Here is a 25175-nt window from a genome sequence, read left to right on the forward strand (position 1 = left end):
AAACATACACAAACATCATCCTTATCTGTATTAATAAAACCAAATATTAAACATACACATATATCATCCTTATCTGTATTAATAAAACCAAACATTAAACATACACAAACATCATCCTTATCTGTATTAATAAAACCAAATATTAAACATACACAAACATCATCCTTATCTGTATTAATAAAACCACATATCAAAGATACACATACATCATCCTTATCTGTATTAATAAAACCAAATATTAAAAATACACATACATCATCCTTATCTGTATTAATAAAACCAAATATTAAACATACACATACATCATCCTTATCTGTATTAATAAAACCAAATATTAAACATACACATACATCATCCTTATCTGTATTAATAAAACCAAATATTAAACATACACATATCATCCTTTTCTGTATAAATAAAACCAAACATTAAACATACACAATCATCATCCTTGTCTGTATTAATAAACCCAAATATTAAACATACACATATATCATACTTATCTGTATTAATAAAACCAAATATCAAAGATACACATGCATCATCCTTATTTGTATTAATAAAACCAAATATTAAAAATACATATACATCATCCTTATCTGTATTAATACAAACAAATATTAAACAATAAAATACTATCCTTATTTATACCACTTTACTTCAGTATACTCTGTTTCTTTATACATAAACAAATGTCTCATCCACAATGGTGTCCTGGATACTATTCATAGGCTGAATATATAATACACACTGTGTGTTGTGAGTAGATCTCTTTCACTTTGAAAATATTGGATACTTTAGGTTTAAAAACTGCATACAGTGTGATACACGATAGACACTTTCTCTATGGGTGAACCACTTAAACTACAATTAAAACAGGGTACAATGTTATACAATATGAATAATTTCTCTGTAGTATAAAATATTTGTGATGTAAGGGAAGATATTTATGAAATAAGTAAGTACCTTCATTGTCAGTTCTTTGTCAAAACATTGTAAAATATCATCTTAATTACACACCTTCATTGTCAGTTCATGTATGTATTACAAAAACATAGAAGCGTAATATCATCTTAATTACACACCTCCATTGTTACAAAAACATAGAAGTATAACATTATCTTAATTACACACCTTCATTGTCAGTTCATGTATGTATTACAAAAACATAGAAGCATAATATCATCTTAATTACACACCTCCATTGTTACAAAAACATAGAAATATAACATTATCTTAATTACACACCTTCATTGTCAGTTCATGTATGTATTACAAAAACATAGAAGTATAATATCATCTTAATTACACACCTTCATTGTCAGTTCATGTATGTATTACAAAAACATAGAGATCTGTATCATCTTACCTTAAATAAACGCATTCGCTGTCAGTTCATCGATGTATTAGACGAACACAGAACCCTAGGCAATCATAGAACTGTGTATAATCATACCTTAAGTAAGTACCTTCACTATCAGTTCAAGTGTGTATTAGACAAGCATAGAACTGAGTATAATCTTACCTCAAGTAAGTACATTCAGTGACAGTTCATGTATGTATTAGACAAATATAGAATTGAGTATAATCTTACTGTAAGTAAGTACCTTTATTGTTACTTCATGTAAGTATTATACAAACATAGAAGTCTGTAAAAAGTTACCTTAAGTAAGTACCTTCACTGTGAGTTCAAGTATGTAGTAGACAAACACAGAACTGAATATAATCTTTCCTTAAGTAAATTCCTTCACTGTCAGGTCATGTATCTATTAGACAAACATTGAAATGTGTATAATCTTACCTTAAATAAGTACCTTTAGTGTCAGTTCATGTATCTATTAGACAAACATAGGATGTGTATAATCTTACCTTAAGTAAGTACCTTCATTGTGAGTTCTTGCATGTACTAAACAAATACATAGGTGGGTGTAATCTTACCTTAAGTAAGTACCTTCACTGTCAGTTCCTGTATGTATTAGACAAACAGAGAACTGTGTATAACCTTACCTTAAGTAAGTACCTTCACTGTCAGTTGATATACGTATTAGATAAACATAAAACTCTGTATAATCCTACCTTACGTAAGTACCTTCACTGTCAGTTGATATATGTATTAGATAAACACACAACTCTGTATAACCTTACCTTAAGTAAGTACCTTTAGTGACAGTTCATGTATGTTTTAGATAAATATAGGACTGTGTATAATCTTACATTAAGTACCTTCAGTGTCAGTTCATATATGTATTATACAAATATAAAACTGAGTATAATTTTACTTTAAGTATTTTGACTGTCAGTTTATGTATGTATTAGATAAACATAGAAACGTGTTTAAGTTACCTTAAGTACCTTCACTGTCAGTTCGTGTATGTATTAGACACTCATAAAACTGAGCATAATTTTACCTTAATTAAGTACATTTACCATCAGTTCATGTATGTATAAGACAAATACATATCTGTGTATAACCTTTACTTAAGTAAGTACCTTCACTGTCAGTTAATATACGTATCAGATAAACATACAACTCTGTATAATCTTACCTTAAGTAAGTACCTTCATTTGATGTATGTATTAGACAAACGTGGAAGTGTGTGTAATCTTATTTTAAATAAGTACCTTCACTGTCAGTTCATGTATGTATTAGACAAACATAGAACGGTGTATTATCTTACACTTTCACTGTCACTTCATGTGTTTCTTAAACAAAGAACTGCTTACGATCTTACCCCAGGTAGGCACCTTCACTCTAAGTGTGTGAGTCAGACAAGCCGGTGGGTTGGGAAGCAACTTTCCCTCTTTGCAGTGTGTAGGATTTATGTCAGCTTTAACGTAGTCTTGTTTGCAGTCATAGGAAACTGATGAACCATGGGAGATAGTTAAACCTGCTCTGTAGCCAGACAGGTAGTAGCCATGTGGAATGGTGGGTAATTCACAGGGTCCTAGAAACAGAATGATAAACTGTGTATATGGTATAATAATAAAGTACTCTTTGTAAGTCTCGAAACATTAATAAAATTAGGATGGTTCAGAAAACAATTCCGACATTACAACATTACAAGAAATAGGGTTCACATTAATTTCTGTAATTTCAGCTTAATGATCGGGAGTACAGATAATTATTTCATCTGTCCAAACGGATGTTCCACAAAACAACTTATCTTGTCCCTTTATGTTGACACAAAACAACTTATCTTGTCGTGGTTACTTAAGTTTACTTAAGGTAATGTTGAGCTCTGAAAGAGATTTTGAAAACTTAACTTTTTACGAGGGTAAATTCCATTGAAAGAGAAAAGCCATAAATACATAATCGGTGAGAGATATACATTATTCTAACAGACTAACCAATTCGTTATCGTATATCTAGACACAATGACACCTACTGCGACCGTATTTCATATATTACTTTTAACCCTTCACACCGTTTATCTCTTCTTTTGTCATGGGCTGAGCAGATGGCCCTATGTGGCTTTGCTATAAGAAAAACATACACATTCTTTTGTGTTTTAAGTGGCAATATTCAGCATAAAATATAATGAGGCTAAGGGAAAGGCATGTTATTGTTTAAAGTGCAAAATACAGGGAAATAACCCACACTTCATTACTGTATAACTGGTCTTTAACTGCATCATCACTTAACAACCTATAGTTAATTACAATGTTAATGTTCAATTGTAATATATATTATTTGTATAAATGTTAACCCTATTGTTTCCTAACGTTAATGTGTATTTGTGTTACGCAATTACTTGTATAGACGTTGACACTACTGTTCCCTAAGGTTAATATTTATTTGTATTAAGTAATTATTTGTACACACGTTAACCCTATTGTTTACTAACGTTAAGGTTTATTTGTGTTATGTAGCTATTTGTAAAGTTTTTAATCCTAATGTTTATTTATATTACATACCTTGTATAGACGTTCACGCCATTGTTCACTTACATTAAACTTTATTTGTATTATGTAATTATTTATATAAATGTTAACCCCAGTGTTAAAGAAAGTTAATGTTAATTTCTATTACGTAATTATATGAAAAGATGTTAAACCTATTGCTTATTAACATTAATGTTTATTTGTGTTTTGTGATTATTTATATAAATCTTAACTCCATTCTTCACTAACGTTAATGGTTATTAGTATTATGTAATTATATGTATAAATGTTAACCCTAATGTTCACTGACTTTAATGTTTATTTGTAATATGTAATTATTTGTGTAGTCGTTAACCCTATTGTTTACTAACGTTAATGGTTATTACTATTATGTAATTATTTGTACAAATGTTAACCCTAATGTTGACTGACTTTAATGTTTATTTGTATTATGTAATTATTTGTGTAGTCGTTAACCCTATTGTTTACTAACGTTAATGGTTATTACTATTATGTAATTGTTTGTATAAATGTTAACCCTAATGTTCATTGACTTTAATGTTTATTTGTATTATGTAATTATTTGTGTAGTCGTTAACCCTATTGTTTACTAACGTTAATGGTTATTACTATTATGTAATTATTTGTATAAATTTAACCCTAATGTTCACTTGTATTATGTAATTATTTGTGTAGTCGTTAACCCTATTGTTTACTAACGTTAATGGTTATTACTATTATGTAATTATTTGTATAAATGTTAACCCTAATGTTCATTGTCTTAATGTTTATTTGTATTATGTAATTATTTGTGTAGTCGTTAACCCTATTGTTTACTAACGTTAATGGTTATTACTATTATATAATTATTTGTATAAATATTAACCCTAATGTTCATTGACTTTAATGTTTATTTGTATTATGTAATTATTTGTGTAGTCGTTAACCCTATTGTTTACTAACGTTAATGGTTATTACTATTATGTAATTATTTGTATAAATGTTAACCCTAATGTTCATTGACTTTAATGTTTATTTGTATTATGTAATTATTTGTGTAGTCGTTAACCCTATTGTTTACTAACGTTAATGGTTATTACTATTATGTAATTATTTCTATAAATGTTAACCCTAATGTTCACTGACTTCAATGTTTATTTGTATTATGTAATTATTTGTGTAGTCGTTAACACTATTGTTTACTAACGTTAATGGTTATTACTATTATGTAATTATTTGTATAAATGTGAACCCTAATGTTCATTGACTTTAATGTTTATTTGTATTATGTAATTATTTGTGTAGTCCTTAACCCTATTGTTTACTAACGTTAATGGTTATTACTATTATGTAATTATTTGTATAAATGTTAACCCTAATGTTCACTGACTTTAATGTTTATTTGTATTATGTAATTATTTGTGTAGTCGTTAACCCTATTGTTTACTAACGTTAATGGTTATTACTATTATGTAATTATTTGTATAAATGTTAACCCTAATGTTCACTGACTTTAATGTTTATTTGTATTATGTAATTATTTGTGTAGTTGTTAACCCTATTGTTTACTAACGTTAATGGTTATTACTATTATGTAATTATTTGTATAAATGTTAACCCTAATGTTCACGGACTTTAATGTTTATTTGTATTATGTAATTAATTGTGTAGTTGTTAACCCTATTGTTTACTAACGTTAATGGTTATTACTATTATGTAATTATTTGTATAAATGTTAACCCTAATGTTGACTGACTTTAATGTTTATTTGTATTATGTAATTATTTGTGTAGTCGTTAACCCTATTGTTTACTAACGTTAATTATTATTACTATTATGTAATTATTTGTATAAATGTTCACACTATTGACACTATCAACACACCAAGTCTCTAAACGGATTATGTTGTTGTCATCATATCCATACATCAATACACCATGTTTCTAAACGAGTGTATGTGTTTGTCTTCATATAGATATATCAATACACTATGTTTCCAAACTGATGTAGGTATTTGCCATGATATCCATACATCAATACACCATGTTTCTAAACAGATGTAGGTGTTTTTCATCATGTACATACATTAATATTGCGCGTTTCTAAACAGATGTAGGTGGTTGTCATCATATGTCGGTACACCATGTTTCTAAACAGATGTAGTTTTCTGTGATTAATATACTGTTCATGTCAACGATATTAGCTTTTCCGCTTGTTCAGAATATAAACAATGTGTTAGTGTTACCTGCGACACACTTTGGAAGGATACTAGCCGTCCAGTCTCCGTACCAGCAACGAAGCGACTCGATTCCAACCAGCTGGAACCCTGGGAAGCAGTTGAGTCTCACCACTTCACCGTGATCCACGGACTCCCCATATTTCACGACTTTCTGGTAGTAATGGTAGTGTCCATGTTCTGTCTTCGGTATAGCACAAGGAACTGGAGTTTAAACAAGTCTCTTTAAAACATTTCTTCAGGATAACGTGACAAAAACAGAAACTATTAAAACTTTGTAAGTGAACACATGTTAACGGAATAATTAAATTAAAGTCTCATCTGTTCTAACAAATACTTAATAAGACATCTGGTAAAGTGTTAAAATATCATAAAACCCCAGTCTAGATTAACAGACCGCTTCGTTACAACATATGGTAAACTGTTAAAATATCATAAAACCCCAGTCTAGATTAACAGACCGCTTCGTTACAACATATGGTAAACTGTTAAAATAAAATAAAAACCGAGTCTAGATGAACAGACCGCTTCGTTACAACATATGGTAAGTTGTTAAGATAACATAAAACCTGTGTCTTAAATAAACAAACCGATTGGTTACAAGATATGGTAAGTTGTTAAGATAACATAAAACCTGTGTCTTGAACAAACAGATCGATTTGTTACAACATATGGTAAGTTGTTAAGATAACATAAAACCTGTGTCTTGAACAAACAGATCGATTTGTTACAACATATGGTAAGTTGTTAAGATAACATAAAACCTGTGTCTTAAACAAACAGATCGATTTGTTACAACATATGGTAAGTTGTTAAGATAACATAAAACCTGTGTCTTGAACAAACAGATCGATTTGTTACAACATATGGTAAGTTGTTAAGATAACATAAAACCTGTGTCATGAACAAACAGATCGATTTGTTACAACATATGGTAAGTTGTTAAGATAACATAAAACCTGTGTCTTGAACAAACAGATCTATTTGTTACAACATATGGTAAGTTGTTAAGATAACATAAAACCTGTGTCTTGAACAAACAGATCGATTTGTTACAACATATGGTAAGTTGTTAAGATAACATAAAACCTGTGTCTTGAACAAACAGATCGATTTGTTACAACATATGGTAAGTTGTTAAGATAACATAAAACCTGTGTCTTGAACAAACAGACCGCTTCGTTACAACATATGGTAAACTGTTAAAATAAAATAAAACCCGAGTCTAGATGAACAGACCGCTTCGTTACAACATATAGTAAGTTGTTAAGATAACATAAAACCTGTGTCTTGAACAAACAGATCTATTTGTTACAAGATATAGTAAGTTGTTAAGATAACATAAAACCGAACTTCAGAACAAATAGACCGATTTGTTACAACATAGGGTAAGTTGTTAAAATGTAATAAAATTTAAATACAGGTGAAAGAAAACGATCTCTAAAAGTGTGTAATAAATTCTGGAAATGAAATGATAATTATCTCATAGAAGGGTTTTTATTCTGGTTGTGGCCTAGTTGGTCACGTACGGGTAATACACTTGGGCTCTCCAGGTTTCCAGCGCCCTTTAGCGCAACGTATCCTATTTTTCTTCAGATTAAGCCCGTATCCCTTGGTACAACGCACTCGAAGTTTAGTCCCATGAGGCATTGAACTGTTTCCTATCCCCAGTCGCAGGATGTCCACCTCCATTACTGCTGTTTGGGGTATTGGTGTGCAGGGGTCTGTGAAGAAAGAGGGAAGTACTTTATCTCGGATGTTGATTTAACATCTGATTACTTGTCACACATAATACGATATAATGTTTCATAACACATCCTTACAAAGTTACATAAACAATTTACCAATTATATATATATATATATATTTTCATACGACACGAAGCTTGTGTTTCATAACACATCCATACCGAGTTATATTAATAATTTATCAATTATATATATATTTCTTATACGACAGGAAGCTTGTGTTTCATAACACATCCTCACAAAGTTACATAAATAATTTATCAATTGTATATATTTTTTATTCGACACAAAGGTTTAAGTTTCATAACACGTCCTTACAAAGTACATTATTAATTTATCAATTATACATATATTTTGATCCGACACATTTTGTGTTTTATAACATATTCTTACAAAGTTACGTAAATTAGTTATCAATTATAGATATATTTTTTATACGACAGGAAGCTTGTGTTTCATTACACATCTTTACCAAGTTACATAAACAATTTATCAATTATATATATATTTTTATACGACACAAATGTTGTGTTTCATAACACATCCTTACAAAGTTACACTAATAATTTATCAATTATATTTATATTTTTATATGACAAAAAGCTTGTGTTTCATAACACATCCTTACAAAGTTGAATTGAAAATTTATCAATTACATATACATTTATGTAACACAAAGCTTGTATTTCATAACACATCCTTACAAAGTTATATTAATAATTTATCAATTATATACATATATATTTATACAACACAAAGCTTGTGTTTCATAACACATCCTTACAAAGATACATTAATAATTTATCAATTACATATATATATTTTTATACAACACAAAGCTTGTGTTTCATAAGACATCCTTACAAAGTTATATTAATAGTTTACCAATTATATATATATATATATATATATATTTATACAAAACAAAGCTTGTGTTTTATAACACATCTTTACAAAATTATATTACTAATTTATCACATATATGTATATTCTGATACGACACAAAGCTTGTGTTTTATAACACATCCTTACAAAGTTATATTAATAGTTTACCGATTATATATATATATATTTATACGAAACAAAGCTTGTGTTTTATAACACATCTTTACAAAATTATATTACTAATTTATCACATATATGTATATTCTGATACGACACAAAGCTTGTGTTTTATAACACATCCTTACAAAGTTATATTAATAGTTTACCGATTATATATATATATATATATATTTATACGAAACAAAGCTTGTGTATCGTAACACTTTTTTACAAAATTATATTACTAATTTATCACATATATGTATATTCTGATACGACACAAAGCTTGTGTTTTATAACATATCCTCACAAAGTCACATGTTTGTTTGATTCATGACATGAAGTACTTATGGACTAGCTACATGTTAAAATAAAGTAAATATGTGCTAGCAGGCTTAAAAAGTTCTAAATTTGACCTCACGAAAGTCTAATAAATTCGTTCTGAATAGGGTGAATAGATACGAGAATCAGTGCAGTAGTAAAGTGCCAGTTCAGTAATTTGTTTAAATGAATTATTTGGATTAGTGTTAATTAAAGTGATTTAGCTGATCTTTCGATTGGCCATGTATTTTTACAAGTATATATATATATATATATATGTTTATTTTGATTCTTAGCGGCCTCTTTCTGTTCGAAAATCATTTGTAAACTCAGACCAACAAGCTACTGAAAAGCATTAACTTGTTGAAACGTTAAGGAAGAAATAAACCAATCTGTTATCGTAAGGTACATTGATTGGACTTGGAATTATTTCACTAAAAAATTAGAAGAACTCGCTCAACACCATTCGTTTTATAACGAATCTTTAGAAAGGTCTTTAAAATGTTTCTACTGTTTATCTGCTATACAACACAAATTTTGTTTTATAAACATCGTTATAAAGTTAAAACATTTTTAATGTACTTACAAAGTTTTTAGTGAAACAAGAACATAAAGTAATATTTTAACTCTAATATATCTGCCACTGTATTTCGGGTTGAGTGGCCCTGGCATCGCCAGGTGGTTAAGGACGTTCCATTCGTAATCTGAGGGTCGCGGGTTCGAATCCCCGTCCCACCAAACATGCTCGCCCCCTTCAGTCAATCCCACTATTCGTCAGTAAAATAGTAGCCCAAGAGTTGGCGGTGGGTGATGGTGACTACTGCTTTCCCTTTGGTCTTACATTGCTAAATTAGGGATTGTTAGCGTAGATAGCCCTCATGTACCTTTACGTGAAATTCAAAACATACAAAACCTAGAGTTGACGCAGACGTCTGAGTTACTCACGCTGGTTAGGATAGAACCGTTAGTTTTTATACATACCAGAGCATAAGACCGGTGGGACAATAGCGAGTTACGCCATCTCTATATTCCTAAGTTAAAGTCGTTTACAAATTAAAAGTTCGGTTCGAAGTTATCAAACAATGTTTTTCATACCGCCACTTATTTACTGACCTTGTTTTGAGTTTTATTGAACCCAAAAGTTGGTGTAAGTTGTACCAGTGAAGGTCAAACATGGTTATATCAAAATATTTTCTAATTACCTTTCTTCAAGTTTGGCTTTACGAATATCTTTTAGAAAATATAAGTGAGTTACGCTGTTCATTTGACATATACCGTAACATGAACCACAGAACTCTTGTAAGATGTTTAAACACCAAGTTAAGATGTCTTACCTCACACAACACTGTTTTATCCCAACATCAACTACAGAACTCGTGTAAAATGTATGAACACTAAGTTAAGATGTCTTACCTCACACAACACTGTCTTATCCCAACATCAACTACAGAACTCTTGTAAGATGTATGGTCACCGAGTTAAGATGTCTTACCTCACACAACACTGTTTTATCCCAACATCACCTACAGAACTCTTGTAAAATGTATGAACACTAAGTTAAGATGTCTTACCTCACACAACACTGTTTTATCTCAACATCACCTACAGAACTCGTGTAAAATGTATGAACACTAAGTTAAGATGACTTACCTCACCCGACACACTGTTTTATCTCAACATAACCTACAGAACTCGTGTAAAATGTATGAACACTAAGTTAAGATGTCTTACCTCACACAACACTGTCTTATCCCAACATCAACTACAGAACTCTTGTAAGATGTATGGTCACCAAGTTAAGATGTCTTACCTCACACAACACTGTTTTATCCCAACATCAACTACAGAACTCTTGTAAGATGTATGAACACCAAGTTAAGATGTCTTACCTCACACAACTCTGTTTTATCTCAACATCAACTACAGAACTCATGTAAAATGTAAGAACACCAAGTTAAGATGTCTTACCTTACTGTACACTATTTTATGCTAATATAAACTACAGAATAGGTGTAAGACTTATACATGAAGTTAAGATGTCTTACCTCACACAACACTGTTTTACACCACTGAAAGAAAGTGTCTACTAACCTTTCTGTCGTCTCCGTTTCTTCCGACCGACATTTCTGTTCCCTTCTGCCGCATCTCTTCTCTTAACCCGCCAGAGAAATCTTTCCCGAACGGACCGTGTCCAACGGATCCGGGGGTGTGATCCCTTAACACACCGGGGGAGGTAGGTAGGGCTCCACTTACCGTCCACGCACGTAGCCCCTGGCGGTCCGTCCATCAGCATGTAGCCACGGTTACACTCGTACATGATTTGTCTGTTGTTGGTGACCTTCCTGACGTAGGGCCGGTAGTCGTACATACCCATGTGGCCCACGAGAAGCACCCGACCGTTAGGTAGGTACCCAGGGAAGGGGCAGTAGACTGTGGGACGGACAATAAAACCTCGGCTAGTGGAGCTTCTAGCTATAGATTTATACCTTATAAAGACAACCAAATATACACAGCACATGTTAACCTTACAACTACTCACCTTCTTCGCAACGGGGAGTGTCGGTGGTCCATCTGCCGAAGTTACACACAGTGATATTTGGGCCGACTAGCTTGTAGCCATCTTTACAACGGTACAAGGCGGTCATGTTGTGGTCAGTCTTAGGAGCAATCACCATGCCGTGCTTCGGCTGTTTCGGTAAGTGCTTACAGCGAGCTGCAGAATGTAATATGTAAAAGTACATTTAAATGGACTCCTTCAGAAACTGTCACTTGACAAGACTACTTTTGATAGAACCTTCAGAGATTTACAAACAACATTTCACATTCCTGATGGGATTTATAGACCTACAGGTATTCTAGGAAGATCTTACATTAATAATTTGGACGGAAAAACCATAATTATAAACCTACATATATTTTACATTACGTACTGATACAATCATGAGGATCTATAAAGATTCTAGGTACATTTTACATTAGTTATTGATACAATCATGTAGGTTTACAAAGATTCTAGGCATATTTTACATTAGTTAGTGATACAATTATGTAGGTTTACAAAGACTCTAGGTTATTTTACATTAGTTAGTGATACAATTATGTAGGTTTACAAAGATTCTAGGTATGTTTTACATTAGTTAGTGATACAATCATGTAGGTTTACAAAGATTCTAGGTATGTTTAACATTAGTTAGTGATAGAATCATGTAGGTTTACAAAGATTGTAGGTATATTTTACATTAGTTAGTGATACAATCATGTAGGTTTACAAAGATTCTAGGTATGTTTTACCTTAGTTAGTGATACAATCATGTAGGTTTACAAAGATTCTAGGTATGTTTTACCTCAGTCAGTGATACAATCATGTAGGTTTACAAAGATTCTAGGTTGGTTGGTTAATTTAGTGTTTTATAGCACAAAACAGCTAGGCCTATGTGTATCAAACATCCGGTAAAAAGTTAAAAGTAAATTTAGTAAAATTCATAAAAGGAACTTAAGGTAAAACAAAACAAAGTTTAAAAAACATAAATAGCATAAAACCAATGTTTACATCTTGTGTTACAACGTTAAGAGAAAAACTACAGTAATACAAGTTGTAAAGGACTTTCTGTAGTATAACTGTAATTATCATGACTCGCTAGGAAGACTAATAAGTACAAAAACTACCGTTAGTCACCTGAAGTTGGCCTTTCCAGTCCTGGTTCTGAGTTATGTATCATTATGGCCATTTTCAAAAAGTAAAGTAATGAAAGTTTAAAAAGATTTGTAGCATAATTTTAACAATAACTCGCCAGGATGACTAATGGGTAGTTCAAACAGCAGCGTTCATCACACGAAGTTGGCCTTTCCAATCCTGGTTTCAAGTTATTTAACGTTACGGCCATTTTCTAATTTCAAATCTTACTAGAGGGACTGTAATTCTTAAAAGGGAATCACATTAAAACAGTTTAATGTATAAATTAAAAACTTAAATGACATTAAAAAGATTAATGGTCTTTAAAAAACTAAAAATATTTCCAAGGTGGACGGTGTCACCATCACTAATAACACTGTCTAACGTTATGGACGAACCCTGGGACAGAACATGTTTATAAAGGTACCGTCGTTGAGAGTTGTAACGACGGCAAGACAGTAAAATGTGGCTTCCTGTGACCTGAGTGTTACACAGACTATACATTGGTACATCAGTTCCAGATTAAAAAAACGATGGGTTAAAAAACTGTGACCAATGTGTAGTCTAGTTAGAACAACTTCCTCTTTCCCATCCTTATATAACCAAGACGGTCAAAGTTCAATATAGGGTTTTATTTGGAAAAGCTTGTTTTCGCGTTGCTCACTACAAGTTGACTGCTAGCTAGCACGGAGCTGAGCCTTGAATACAGGACCAGAGTCCATGTACGGAACATGCACAGTAGTGACAGTGCCAGAGCAGATAGACTTAGCTGCAGTGTCGGTGAGCTCGTTCCCGCGAATACCATTACGGCCCGGTATCCAGAAAACCTGGATAGAATTAGATGTTAAAGAGAAATGGGCAAGTCTGTTTTGAATATCGGCGAGAACAGGGTGTGAACCAACGTGAAGCAATTCCAGGGCCAGTAGAGAACTAAACGGGTCAGTATAAATAGTGCAGTTTGAGTACTGCTTAGCTTCTATGTGATCCAGGGCAAAAGAAATGGTGTACAGTTCATCAGTGTACACAGAACACAGAAACTGTAGAGGGGATTCTGCGTACAACTACCGAACAACAATAAACCATGACAGAGCCCACACAGTCACCTGATTTAGAACCATCTGTAATAAATAGGAATGGAAAAATGGTTCAAAAGATGTTCAGCAAATAGTGGACAGTATTTCCAAACAGGAGTATCTACTTTTCTCAGATGACTTAAAGATAGGTCACAATTGGGGACTGTAAGAAGCCACGGTGGGATGGGCTGACCAGTGGATACAGCAATGTTATCCAAGAACAGACCCAATTCATCCAACTGCTCTTGGATACGAAGGCCAAAAGGAGCAATGGCAGACCATCTGTTCTGAAAAAGTATGGCTCACTGAAGAAGGAAAACAAAACCCAAGGTGGGATGCTTTAGTGAGGAACGAAGTTTCGAAGCATATAGTAAAGACAGTTGCAAACGGCAGAGATGCAAAGAAGGTTCATGAGACTCTATGTATAAGCACTGAACTGGGAAAGTGCGGAGAAACTCAGTGCAGAGCCGAAGTCCTTGATGATGAATAGAGTCTAGCATCTTTAAGGCCAATGGTCTGGCAGAGCCATAGACCAGTGATCCATAGTCGAGTTTCGATCGAATAAGAGCACGATATATCTTTAGCACAGAATGCCGATCTGCTCCCCAAGTGGTGGTAGAGAGGACATAAAGGATGTACAGTGCTGTTGTACATTTCACCCATAGCTGCTTGATGTGTGGTATAACGGTCAGCTTACAGTCAAAGATAAGCCCCAAGAACTCAGGGACCACAGGCAGCACAACTTTGCCGATACAGAGTTCAGGATCAGGGTGATTACCCCGTTGGCAGCAAAAGTACATGCAAACGGTTTTAGAGAGAGAGAAGTTAAAACTGTTTGCTATGGTCTACTTCAGTAAACAATTGAGGGCATTCTGTAGCTGCCGCTCAATATACCTTATGTTCGACGACTGACACGAGAAGTGAAAGTCGTCGACACAGAGCCCATTTGTAACAATGAAAGGGAGTTGTTCAGTGATGGCATTAATCATTATAGTGAAAAGTGTTACACTCAAAACACAGCCCTAATGGACTCCAACTTCGTGTAGAAAAGAAGGGAAAGTGTCGAGCCCACATGAACTTGGAATCTCCTGCCCATTAAAACATTTTGATTTTTTTGAGCAAATAGCCATGTAACCCATATATATGGAGATCTCGCAAAATGTCATACTTCCATGTTGTATCATTGCCTTCTCAATGTCAAAGAATATTGATACAAGATGTTGTCATTTGAGAAAGGCTTCCCTGATTAAAGTTTCAAGTGGAATTAGGTGGTCCATGGTGGAGAGCTATTGTCAGAACCCACACTGGGTGGGTAAGAGGAGGTTGTTTGATTTGAGGAACCAAACAAGATGAGCATTAACCACCCTCTCTAAGGTCTAACAAAGGCAGCTTGTCAAAGCAATTGGACAGTAGTTTGAAGGAATCTTGGGATTCTTCCCAGGCTTAGAGAAAGGTAGAACAATAGCCTGGCGCCAGGCACCAAGAAAAACATTCTCCTGCGAGATCCGGTTAAAAACAATCAGAAGGATAGCAAGAGAAGCAGGAGATAGACAGCGAAACATCTCATAGTGTATATCATCTGGTCCAACAGATGTACTACCAGACCGATGAAGGGCCAGTTTGAGTTCCACCAGTTGAAAGGAACGATTATAGTCATAGAGACAATCAGCTCGAAAGGAAAGAGGTGATCGCTCTGCCCGAGTCTTGATGTCTAAGAAGGTAAAGGAAGAAGCAGAAGTGCTAGATACCCGGCAAAAGCTTTCACCTAGAGTATCGGCGATGCTCAGAGTATTAGCTACTTCCTGGCCATCAGAGAGCAAGATCGAGAGGGGGGACAGAGAGATACTGCCCACTGACCTTTCGGATCTTGTCTCAAATGACTTTGAAACTTGTGGTTGAGGATATGCTGGTTGTGAACTTAATACAATATTCCTTCTGACTTTGATGTCTTACCCACCGAACATGTGTACGGGGCTGCTGGAAAGCGATGCAGTTCCAGATTGTAGTATATCTACGGAAACTATCCAAGGCCCATTTTTGAGCCTTCCGTGCCATGTGGCAGACAGGATTCCACCACGGACGAGGATATAGTGGAAAACTTGTCGAGGTTTTAGGAATACATTGAGCAGCTGCTTGTATAATACAGTCAGCTACTGGTGCCACATAGTCGTCTACTGATGGCTTACAGACGATGGCAGTATCAAGTTCTGCGAGAGCAATGAAAGAGAGACAGTTTGTGTGATCCAGCTTCCACCAGGGCACGTGGGTCAGATGGCATCGACCACAGCCAGTCTCTCTCAAAATTATAGGAAAATTATCACTACCTCTTGGATCACTGTCAACCCTCCATGAAGAATTGGAGAATAATGAAGGGGAGTAAATTGAGAATAAAGGACTGACCAGGTGCATGAAAATAAGTAGAAGAACCAGTATTGAAAGGAGAAAGGTTGTGATCAGAGAGCATACGCTCTACAGAGCGACCCCTCCTATCAATATCAGCACTTCCCCAGAAGGGATGATGTCCATTAAAGTCCCCCAGGACTAGAAATGGGAGACAGCAACTGTTCAATGAGAGCATCAATGTCTGATTGATCATATGTCTCTCCAGGCGACAAGTAGAGAAAACAAACAGTGATGGTATGACCCAAGGAAACACGGATGGTTACGGCCTCCAAGGGTGTGTCGAGTGGCAAAGACAGGATGGGCACATGCCGATCAACCGACAGTGCCACCCCTCCATGTACTCGTCCATCACAGCCTGTCATTTCTGTGTAAAGAAAACCGCCGAATGGTGACTGTATCGGCAGGTGTCAGAAATGTTTCCTGTGAGGAAGGACAAACAGGATGGCAGGAAGCAATCAGTGTTTTGATGTCATCTGGATTAAAACGTAAACCTCGACAATTCCATTGTATCAAGGTGACCATTTTTTTTTAGAGTAGGCGAATTGGGTGGAAAACCCTTCTGTTTACGACCACGTCTTTTGTCCTTACTTTCCTTATTTGAGGGAAGACTATCGACCTCTATCGATCCTGCCCTGAGTTTACTGGGCAGGTATTTGCTGTTGGAAGGGGATTCCAGTGACTGAGGACCTGAACGAGTGATTGTTTTGCATCTTGGGGTGAGAGAGGAAGATGAATCCCAGGAAATGCCTGTACCTGGAACCAAAGGATGTGGATCTTAGGATTTGATGGAATGTATATAAGGGACAGAGATAGGTGTTAAAGTTGATTCATCAACTTTCGTAACAATGGAGGTTAAAAGACTTTTCATTTGTTTGGAGATCGATTCTTTAGGGGAACAGAGAGAGCTGTCTGCACTCCCACAGTAGCTGTGGAACGAAGTGCAGCAGCATACATCCGAGATGGAGTGGTGGACAGTAATTTTCGAGCTTCAGGATAGGTAATGTTATGAATCGTTTTCAAACACTGCACATCTTTTTCTTCCAACCATTTAGGGCAAGAACGAAAGTAGGATGGGTGAGAGACATTGCAATTGATGCAATGAGGATCAGTTTCACACTCATAGGCATCATGGTCCTTGCCACCACAACGAGCACACGTCAAGGAACCACGACATGACGACTTTGAGTGACCGAATCACTGACACTGGAAATATCAGAGAGGGTTTAGAATGTATGGCCATACCCTGCAATTAAGATAACCTGCTTTTATGGTGGCAGGCAGACGTTGTGAAGAAAATGTGAGAATGAGGACATTGGTCGTCACCATAATTCCATCTTTGCGGGTGGATATACACCTCACTGTGAAAACTCCTTGGGTGGTGAAACCAGTGAGAATCTCAGATCCTGTGATGTTCTTCAAATCCCTCCCAAAAATAATTCCTCATGATGAATTCAAACTAGCATGGGGAGCAACTTCAATGAGTATATTCCCAATTACCTTTGAATGCAAAAGGAGTTCACTGTGTTGAGATGAGGATGTTTCCACCAATATGTCACCAGATCGAAGCTCTTTACTGACTTTGAAGAGCCAGCAAGTCCCTCTAGTCCCTTCTGAATGAAAAAGTGAGACATTTGCACTAAAGGTTTGTCTGAAAGTGAATGCAATGTAAGAAAATGATGTACAACAGGTGGTACGGATGGTGAGGATTGCGGCTCAGAATCTTCAAGACGTGGTGGTTTACAAAAATACTGTTTTTTCACTATTTTATTAAGATACTTAATTCAAGTATCCATAACATAGAAAAGGAAATTTCGGTGCCCACTGATCCCACCCACAATGAAGCCATACGAGGAGACACACTACAATGTCAAACAAGGACACTGCAGCAACACCAGGATTTCGTGAGCACCATACCCACACACCAGCATCAGATACAATGTCCACAACACCTGTTGAGAATATCCAACACTAGTACTTGGTTGATCCTAGTCCGAGTGGACCAGCGATTGACCCAACTGGGGCCACCTCAACGCCTCCCGTCTACAGGACTTCAAGGCCAAAGTAATGTGTTAGGGTTGGACCCCTAAACCACAAGGATCCACTCCTCTCCTTCACGAGTCACCACGCACATCTAACACGTGGGTGATGTTTAGATCACAAAAGAGGTAAACTGAAAGAACAAAACCTTCCCTGGGAGGTCCCCTCACCACGTACGGAAATTCACAACAAGGGGTAGGATTCTAGATATATTTTACACAAGTGATTGATAAAATCATGTACGTCTAAAAAAATTCTACGTAAATTTTACATTAGTTAGTGATACAATCATGTAGGTCAACAAAGATTCCAGGTATATTTTGCATTAGTTAGTGATACAATCATGTAGGTTTACAAAGATTCTAGGTATATTTTGCATTAGTTAGTGATACAATCATGTAGGTTTACAAAGATTCTATGTATATTTTAAATTACATCGTCATACAATCATGTAGATCTACAAAGATTCTAGGGATAATTTACATTAGTTAGTGATACAATCATGTAGGTTTACAAAGATTCTAGGTATATTTTACATTAGTTAGTGATACAATCATGTAGGTTTACAAAGATTCTATGTATATTTTAAATTACATTATGATACAATCATGTAGATCTACAAAAATTCTAGGTACATTTTACATTAGTTAGTGATACAATCATGTAGGTTTACAAATATTCTAGGTATATTTTACATTAGTTAGTGATACAATCATGTAGATCTACAAAGATTGTAGGTATATTTTACATTAGCTAGTGATAGAATCATGTAGGTTTACAAAGATTCTAGGTAAATTTTACATTAGTTAGTGATACAATCATGTAGGTTTACAAAGATTCTATGTATATTTTAAATTAGTTAGTTATACAATCATGTAGGTGTACAAAGATTCTAGGTATATTTTACAATAGTTATTGATACAATCATGTAGGTTTACAAAGATTCTAGATATATTTTACATCAGTAAGTGATACAATCATGTAGGTTTACAAAGATTCTAGGTACATTTTACATTAGTTATTGATACAATCATGTAGGTTTACAAAGATTCTAGATATATTTTACATCAGTAAGTGATACAATCATGTAGGGTTACAAAGATTCTAGGTATATTTTACATTAGTTAGTGATACAATCATGGAGATCTATAAAGATTCTAGGTATATTTTACATTAGAGAGTGATACAATCATGGAGATCTATAAAGATTCTAGGTATATTTTACATTAGTGAGTGATACAATCATGTAGGTTTACGAAGATTCTAGGTATATTTTACATTAGTTAGTGATACAATCATGTAGATCTACAAAGATTCTAGGGATATCTTACATTAGTTTGTGATACAATCATGTAGGTTTACAAAGATTCTAGGTATGTTTTACATTAGTTAGTGATACAATCATGTAGGTTTACAAAGATTCTAGGTATATTTTACATTAGTTAGTGATACAATCATGTAGGTTTACAAAGATTCTAGGTACATTTTACATTAGTTATAGATACAATCATGTAGGTTTACAAAGATTCTAGATATATTTTACATCAGTAAGTGATACAATCATGTAGGGTTACAAAGATTCTAGGTATATTTTACATTAGTTAGTGATACAATCATGGAGATCTACAAAGATTCTAGGTATATTTTACATTAGTTAGTGATACAATCATATAGATATACAAAGATTCTAGGTATATTTTACATTAGTTAGTGATAAAATCATGGAGATCTACAGAGATTCTAGGTATATTTTACATTAGTTAGTGATAAATCATGTAAATCTACAAAGATTCTAGGTTATTATACATTAGTTAGTGATACAATCATGTAGGTTTACAAAGATTCTAGGTACATTTTACATTAGTTATTGATACAATCGTGTAGGTTTACAAAGATTCTAGGTATATTTTACATTAGTTAGTGATACAATCATGAGGATCTATAAAGATTCTAGGTATATTTTACATTAGTTAGTGATACAATCATGTAGGTTTACAAATATTCTAGGTATATTTTACATTAGTTAGTAATACAATCATGTAGATCTACAAAGATTTTAGGTATATTTTACATTAGCTAATGATAGAATCATGTAGGTTTACAAAGATTGAAGGTATATTTTACATTAGTTAGTGATAAATCATGTAACTCTACAAAGATTCTAGGTATATTTTACATCAGTTAGTTATACGATCATGTAGATTTACAAAGATTCTAGGTATATTTTACATTAAATAGTGATACAATCATGTAGATCTACAAAGATTCTAGGTATATTTTACATTAGTTAGTGATAAAATCATGGAGATCTACAGAGATTCTAGGTATATTTTACATTAGTTAGTGATAAATCATGTAAATCTACAAAGATTCTAGGTATATTTTACATTAGTTAGTGATACAATCATGTAGGTTTACAAAGATTCTAGGTACATTTTACATTAGTTATTGATACAATCATGTAGGTTTACAAAGATTCTAGATATATTTTACATCAGTAAGTGATACAATCATGTAGGGTTACAAAGATTCTAGGTATATTTTACATTAGTTAGTGATACAATCATGGAGATCTATAAAGATTCTAGGTATATTTTACATTAGTGAGTGATACAATCATGGAGATCTATAAAGATTCTAGGGATATTTTACATTAGTTTGTGATACAATCATGTAGGTTTACAAAGATTCTAGGTATGTTTTACATTAGTCAGTGATACAATCATGTAGGTTTACAAAGATTCTAGGTACATTTTACATTAGTTATTGATACAATCATGTAGGTTTACAAAGATTCTAGATATATTTTACATCAGTAAGTGATACAATCATGTAGGGTTACAAAGATTCTAGGTATATTTTACATTAGTTAGTGATACAATCATGGAGATCTATAAAGATTCTAGGTATATTTTACATTAGTGAGTGATACAATCATGGAGATCTATAAAGATTCTAGGTATATTTTACATTAGTGAGTGATACAATCATGTAGGTTTACGAAGATTCTAGGTATATTTTACATTAGTTAGTGATACAATCATGTAGATCTACAAAGATTCTAGGGATATTTTACATTAGTTTGTGATACAATCATGTAGGTTTACAAAGATTCTAGGTATGTTTTACATTAGTCAGTGATACAATCATGTAGGTTTACAAAGATTCTAGGTATGTTTTACATTAGTTAGTGATACAATCATGTAGGTTTACAAAGATTCTAGGTATATTTAACATTAGTTAGTGATACAATCATGTAGGTTTACAAAGATTCTAGGTACATTTTACATTAGTTATTGATACAATCATGTAGGTTTACAAAGATTCTAGATATATTTTACATCAGTAAGTGATACAATCATGTAGGGTTACAAAGATTCTAGGTATATTTTACATAAGTTAGTGATACAATCATGGAGATCTACAAAGATTCTAGGTATATTTTACATTAGTTAGTGATACAATCATATAGATATACAAAGATTCTAGGTATATTTTACATTAGTTAGTGATAAAATCATGGAGATCTACAGAGATTCTAGGTATATTTTACATTAGTTAGTGATAAATCATGTAAATCTACAAAGATTCTAGGTTATTATACATTAGTTAGTGATACAATCATGTAGGTTTACAATGATTCTAGGTACATTTTACATTAGTTATTGATACAATCATGTAGATTTACAAAGATTCTATGTATATTTTAAATTACATTGTGATACAATCATGTAGATCTACAAAGATTCTAGGGATATTTTACATTAGTTAGTGATACAATCATGTAGGTTTACAAAGATTCTAGGTACATTTTACATTAGTTATTGATACAATCGTGTAGGTTTACAAAGATTCTAGGTATATTTTACATTAGTTAGTGATACAATCATGAGGATCTATAAAGATTCTAGGTATATTTTACATTAGTTAGTGATACAATCATGTAGGTTTACAAATATTCTAGGTATATTTTACATTAGTTAGTAATACAATCATGTAGATCTACAAAGATTTTAGGTATGTTTTACATTAGCTAATGATAGAATCATGTAGGTTTACAAAGATTGAAGGTATATTTTACATTAGTTAGTGATAAATCATGTAACTCTACAAAGATTCAAGGTATATTTTACATCAGTTAGTTATACGATCATGTAGATTTACAAAGATTCTAGGCATATTTTACATTAGTTAGTGATACAATCATGTAGGTTTACAAAGATTCTAGGTATATTTTACATTAGTTAGTGATACGATCATGTAGATTTACAAAGATTTTAGGTACATTTTACATCAGTTAGTGATACAATCATGTAGGTTTACAAAAATTCTAGGCATATTTTACATTAGTTAGTGATACAATCATGTAGGTTTACAAAGATTCTAGGTATGTTTTACATTAGTTAGTGATACAATCATGTAGGTTTACAAAGATTCTAGGTATATTTTACTTTAGTTAGTGATACAATCATGTAGGTTTACAAAGATTCTAGGTATATTTTACATTAGTTAGTGATACAATCATGAGGATCTATAAAGATTCTAGGTATATTTTACATTAGTTAGTGATACAATCATGTAGGTTTACAAATATTCTAGGTATATTTTACATTAGTTAGTAATACAATCATGTAGATCTACAAAGATTGTAGGTATATTTTACATTAGCTAATGATAGAATCATGTAGGTTTACAAAGATTGTAGATATATTTTACATTAGTTATTGATAAATCATGTAACTCTACAAAGATTCTAGGTATATTTTACATCAGTTAGTTATACGATCATGTAGATTTACAAAGATTCTAGGTATATTTTACATTAAATAGTGATACAATCATGTAGATCTACAAAGATTCTAGGTATATTTTACATTAGTTAGTGATACAATCATGTAGGTTTACAAAGATTCTAGGTACATTTTACATTAGTTATTGATACAATCATGTAGGTTTACAAAGATTCTAGATATATTTTACATCAGTAAGTGATACAATCATGTAGGGTTACAAAGATTCTAGGTATATTTTACATTAGTTAGTGATACAATCATATAGATATACAAAGATTCTAGATATATTTTACATTAGTTAGTGATAAAATCATGGAGATCTGCAGAGATTCTAGGTATATTTTACATTAGTTAGTGATAAATCATGTAAATCTACAAAGATTCTAGGTTATTATACATTAGTTAGTGATACAATCATGTAGGTTTACAATGATTCTAGGTACATTTCACATTAGTTATTGATACAATCATGTAGATTTACAAAGATTCTATGTATATTTTAAATTACATTGTGATACAATCATGTAGATCTACAAAGATTCTAGGGATATTTTACATTAGTTAGTGATACAATCATGTAGGTTTACAAAGATTCTAGGTACATTTTACTTAGTTATTGATACAATCGTGTAGGTTTACAAAGATTCTAGGTATATTTTACATTAGTTAGTGATACAATCATGAGGATCTATAAAGATTCTAGGTATATTTTACATTAGTTAGTGATACAATCATGTAGGTTTACAAATATTCTAGGTATATTTTACATTAGTTAGTAATACAATCATGTAGATCTACAAAGATTTTAGGTATATTTTACATTAGCTAATGATAGAATCATGTAGGTTTACAAAGATTGAAGGTATATTTTACATTAGTTAGTGATAAATCATGTAACTCTACAAAGATTCAAGGTATATTTTACATCAGTTAGTTATACGATCATGTAGATTTACAAAGATTCTAGGCATATTTTACATTAGTTAGTGATACAATCATGTAGGTTTACAAAGATTCTAGGTATATTTTACATTAGTTAGTGATACGATCATGTAGATTTACAAAGATTTTAGGTACATTTTACATCAGTTAGTGATACAATCATGTAGGTTTACAAAAATTCTAGGCATATTTTACATTAGTTAGTGATACAATCATGTAGGTTTACAAAGATTCTAGGTATGTTTTACATTAGTTAGTGATACAATCATGTAGGTTTACAAAGATTCTAGGTATATTTTACTTTAGTTAGTGATACAATCATGTAGGTTTACAAAGATTCTAGGTATATTTTACATTAGTTAGTGATACAATCATGAGGATCTATAAAGATTCTAGGTATATTTTACATTAGTTAGTGATACAATCATGTAGGTTTACAAATATTCTAGGTATATTTTACATTAGTTAGTAATACAATCATGTAGATCTACAAAGATTGTAGGTATATTTTACATTAGCTAATGATAGAATCATGTAGGTTTACAAAGATTGTAGGTATATTTTACATTAGTTATTGATAAATCATGTAACTCTACAAAGATTCTAGGTATATTTTACACCAGTTAGTTATACGATCATGTAGATTTACAAAGATTCTAGGTATATTTTACATTAAATAGTGATACAATCATGTAGATCTACAAAGATTCTAGGTACATTTTACATTAGTTAGTGATACAATCATGTAGGTTTACAATTATTCTAGGAATATTTTACATTAGTTAGTGATACAATCATGTAGATCTACAAGGATTGTAGGTATATTTTACATTAGCTAGTGATAGAATCATGTAGGTTTACAATGATTCTAGGTAAATTTTACATTAGTTAGTGATACAATCATGTAGGTTTACAAAGATTCTATGTATATTTTAAATTAGTTAGTTATACAATCATGTAGGTTTACAAAGATTCTAGGTATATTTTACAATAGTTATTGATACAATCATGTAGGTTTACAAA

General features: G+C 32.7%; 1 protein-coding gene across 3 annotated transcripts in view; it reads right to left on the minus strand.

Annotated features, from left to right (window-relative positions):
* Positions 1-2427: 2427 nt before the first annotated feature.
* LOC143228667 (protein lev-9-like) overlaps positions 2428-25175 on the minus strand; it is a 115907-nt gene continuing 93159 nt past the window's right edge. Inside the window, exons 9-13 of one of the 3 annotated variants that reach the window (XM_076459911.1) lie at positions 11771-11944; positions 11323-11661; positions 7648-7842; positions 6128-6322; positions 2428-2945 (exon numbers count right to left, since the gene is read on the minus strand). In XM_076459911.1, the coding sequence (XP_076316026.1) occupies positions 2689-2945; positions 6128-6322; positions 7648-7842; positions 11323-11661; positions 11771-11944 (1160 nt within the window). In that variant the 3' untranslated portion in view covers positions 2428-2688. The remainder of the gene's footprint in view (positions 2946-6127; positions 6323-7647; positions 7843-11322; positions 11662-11770; positions 11945-25175) is intronic. The other 2 variants (XM_076459912.1, XM_076459913.1) reach the window with 2 other exon arrangements.

The sequence above is a fragment of the Tachypleus tridentatus genome, chromosome 10 (assembly GCF_004210375.1).
Source record: "Tachypleus tridentatus isolate NWPU-2018 chromosome 10, ASM421037v1, whole genome shotgun sequence".
NCBI classification, from domain to species: Eukaryota; Metazoa; Arthropoda; class Merostomata; order Xiphosura; family Limulidae; genus Tachypleus; species Tachypleus tridentatus.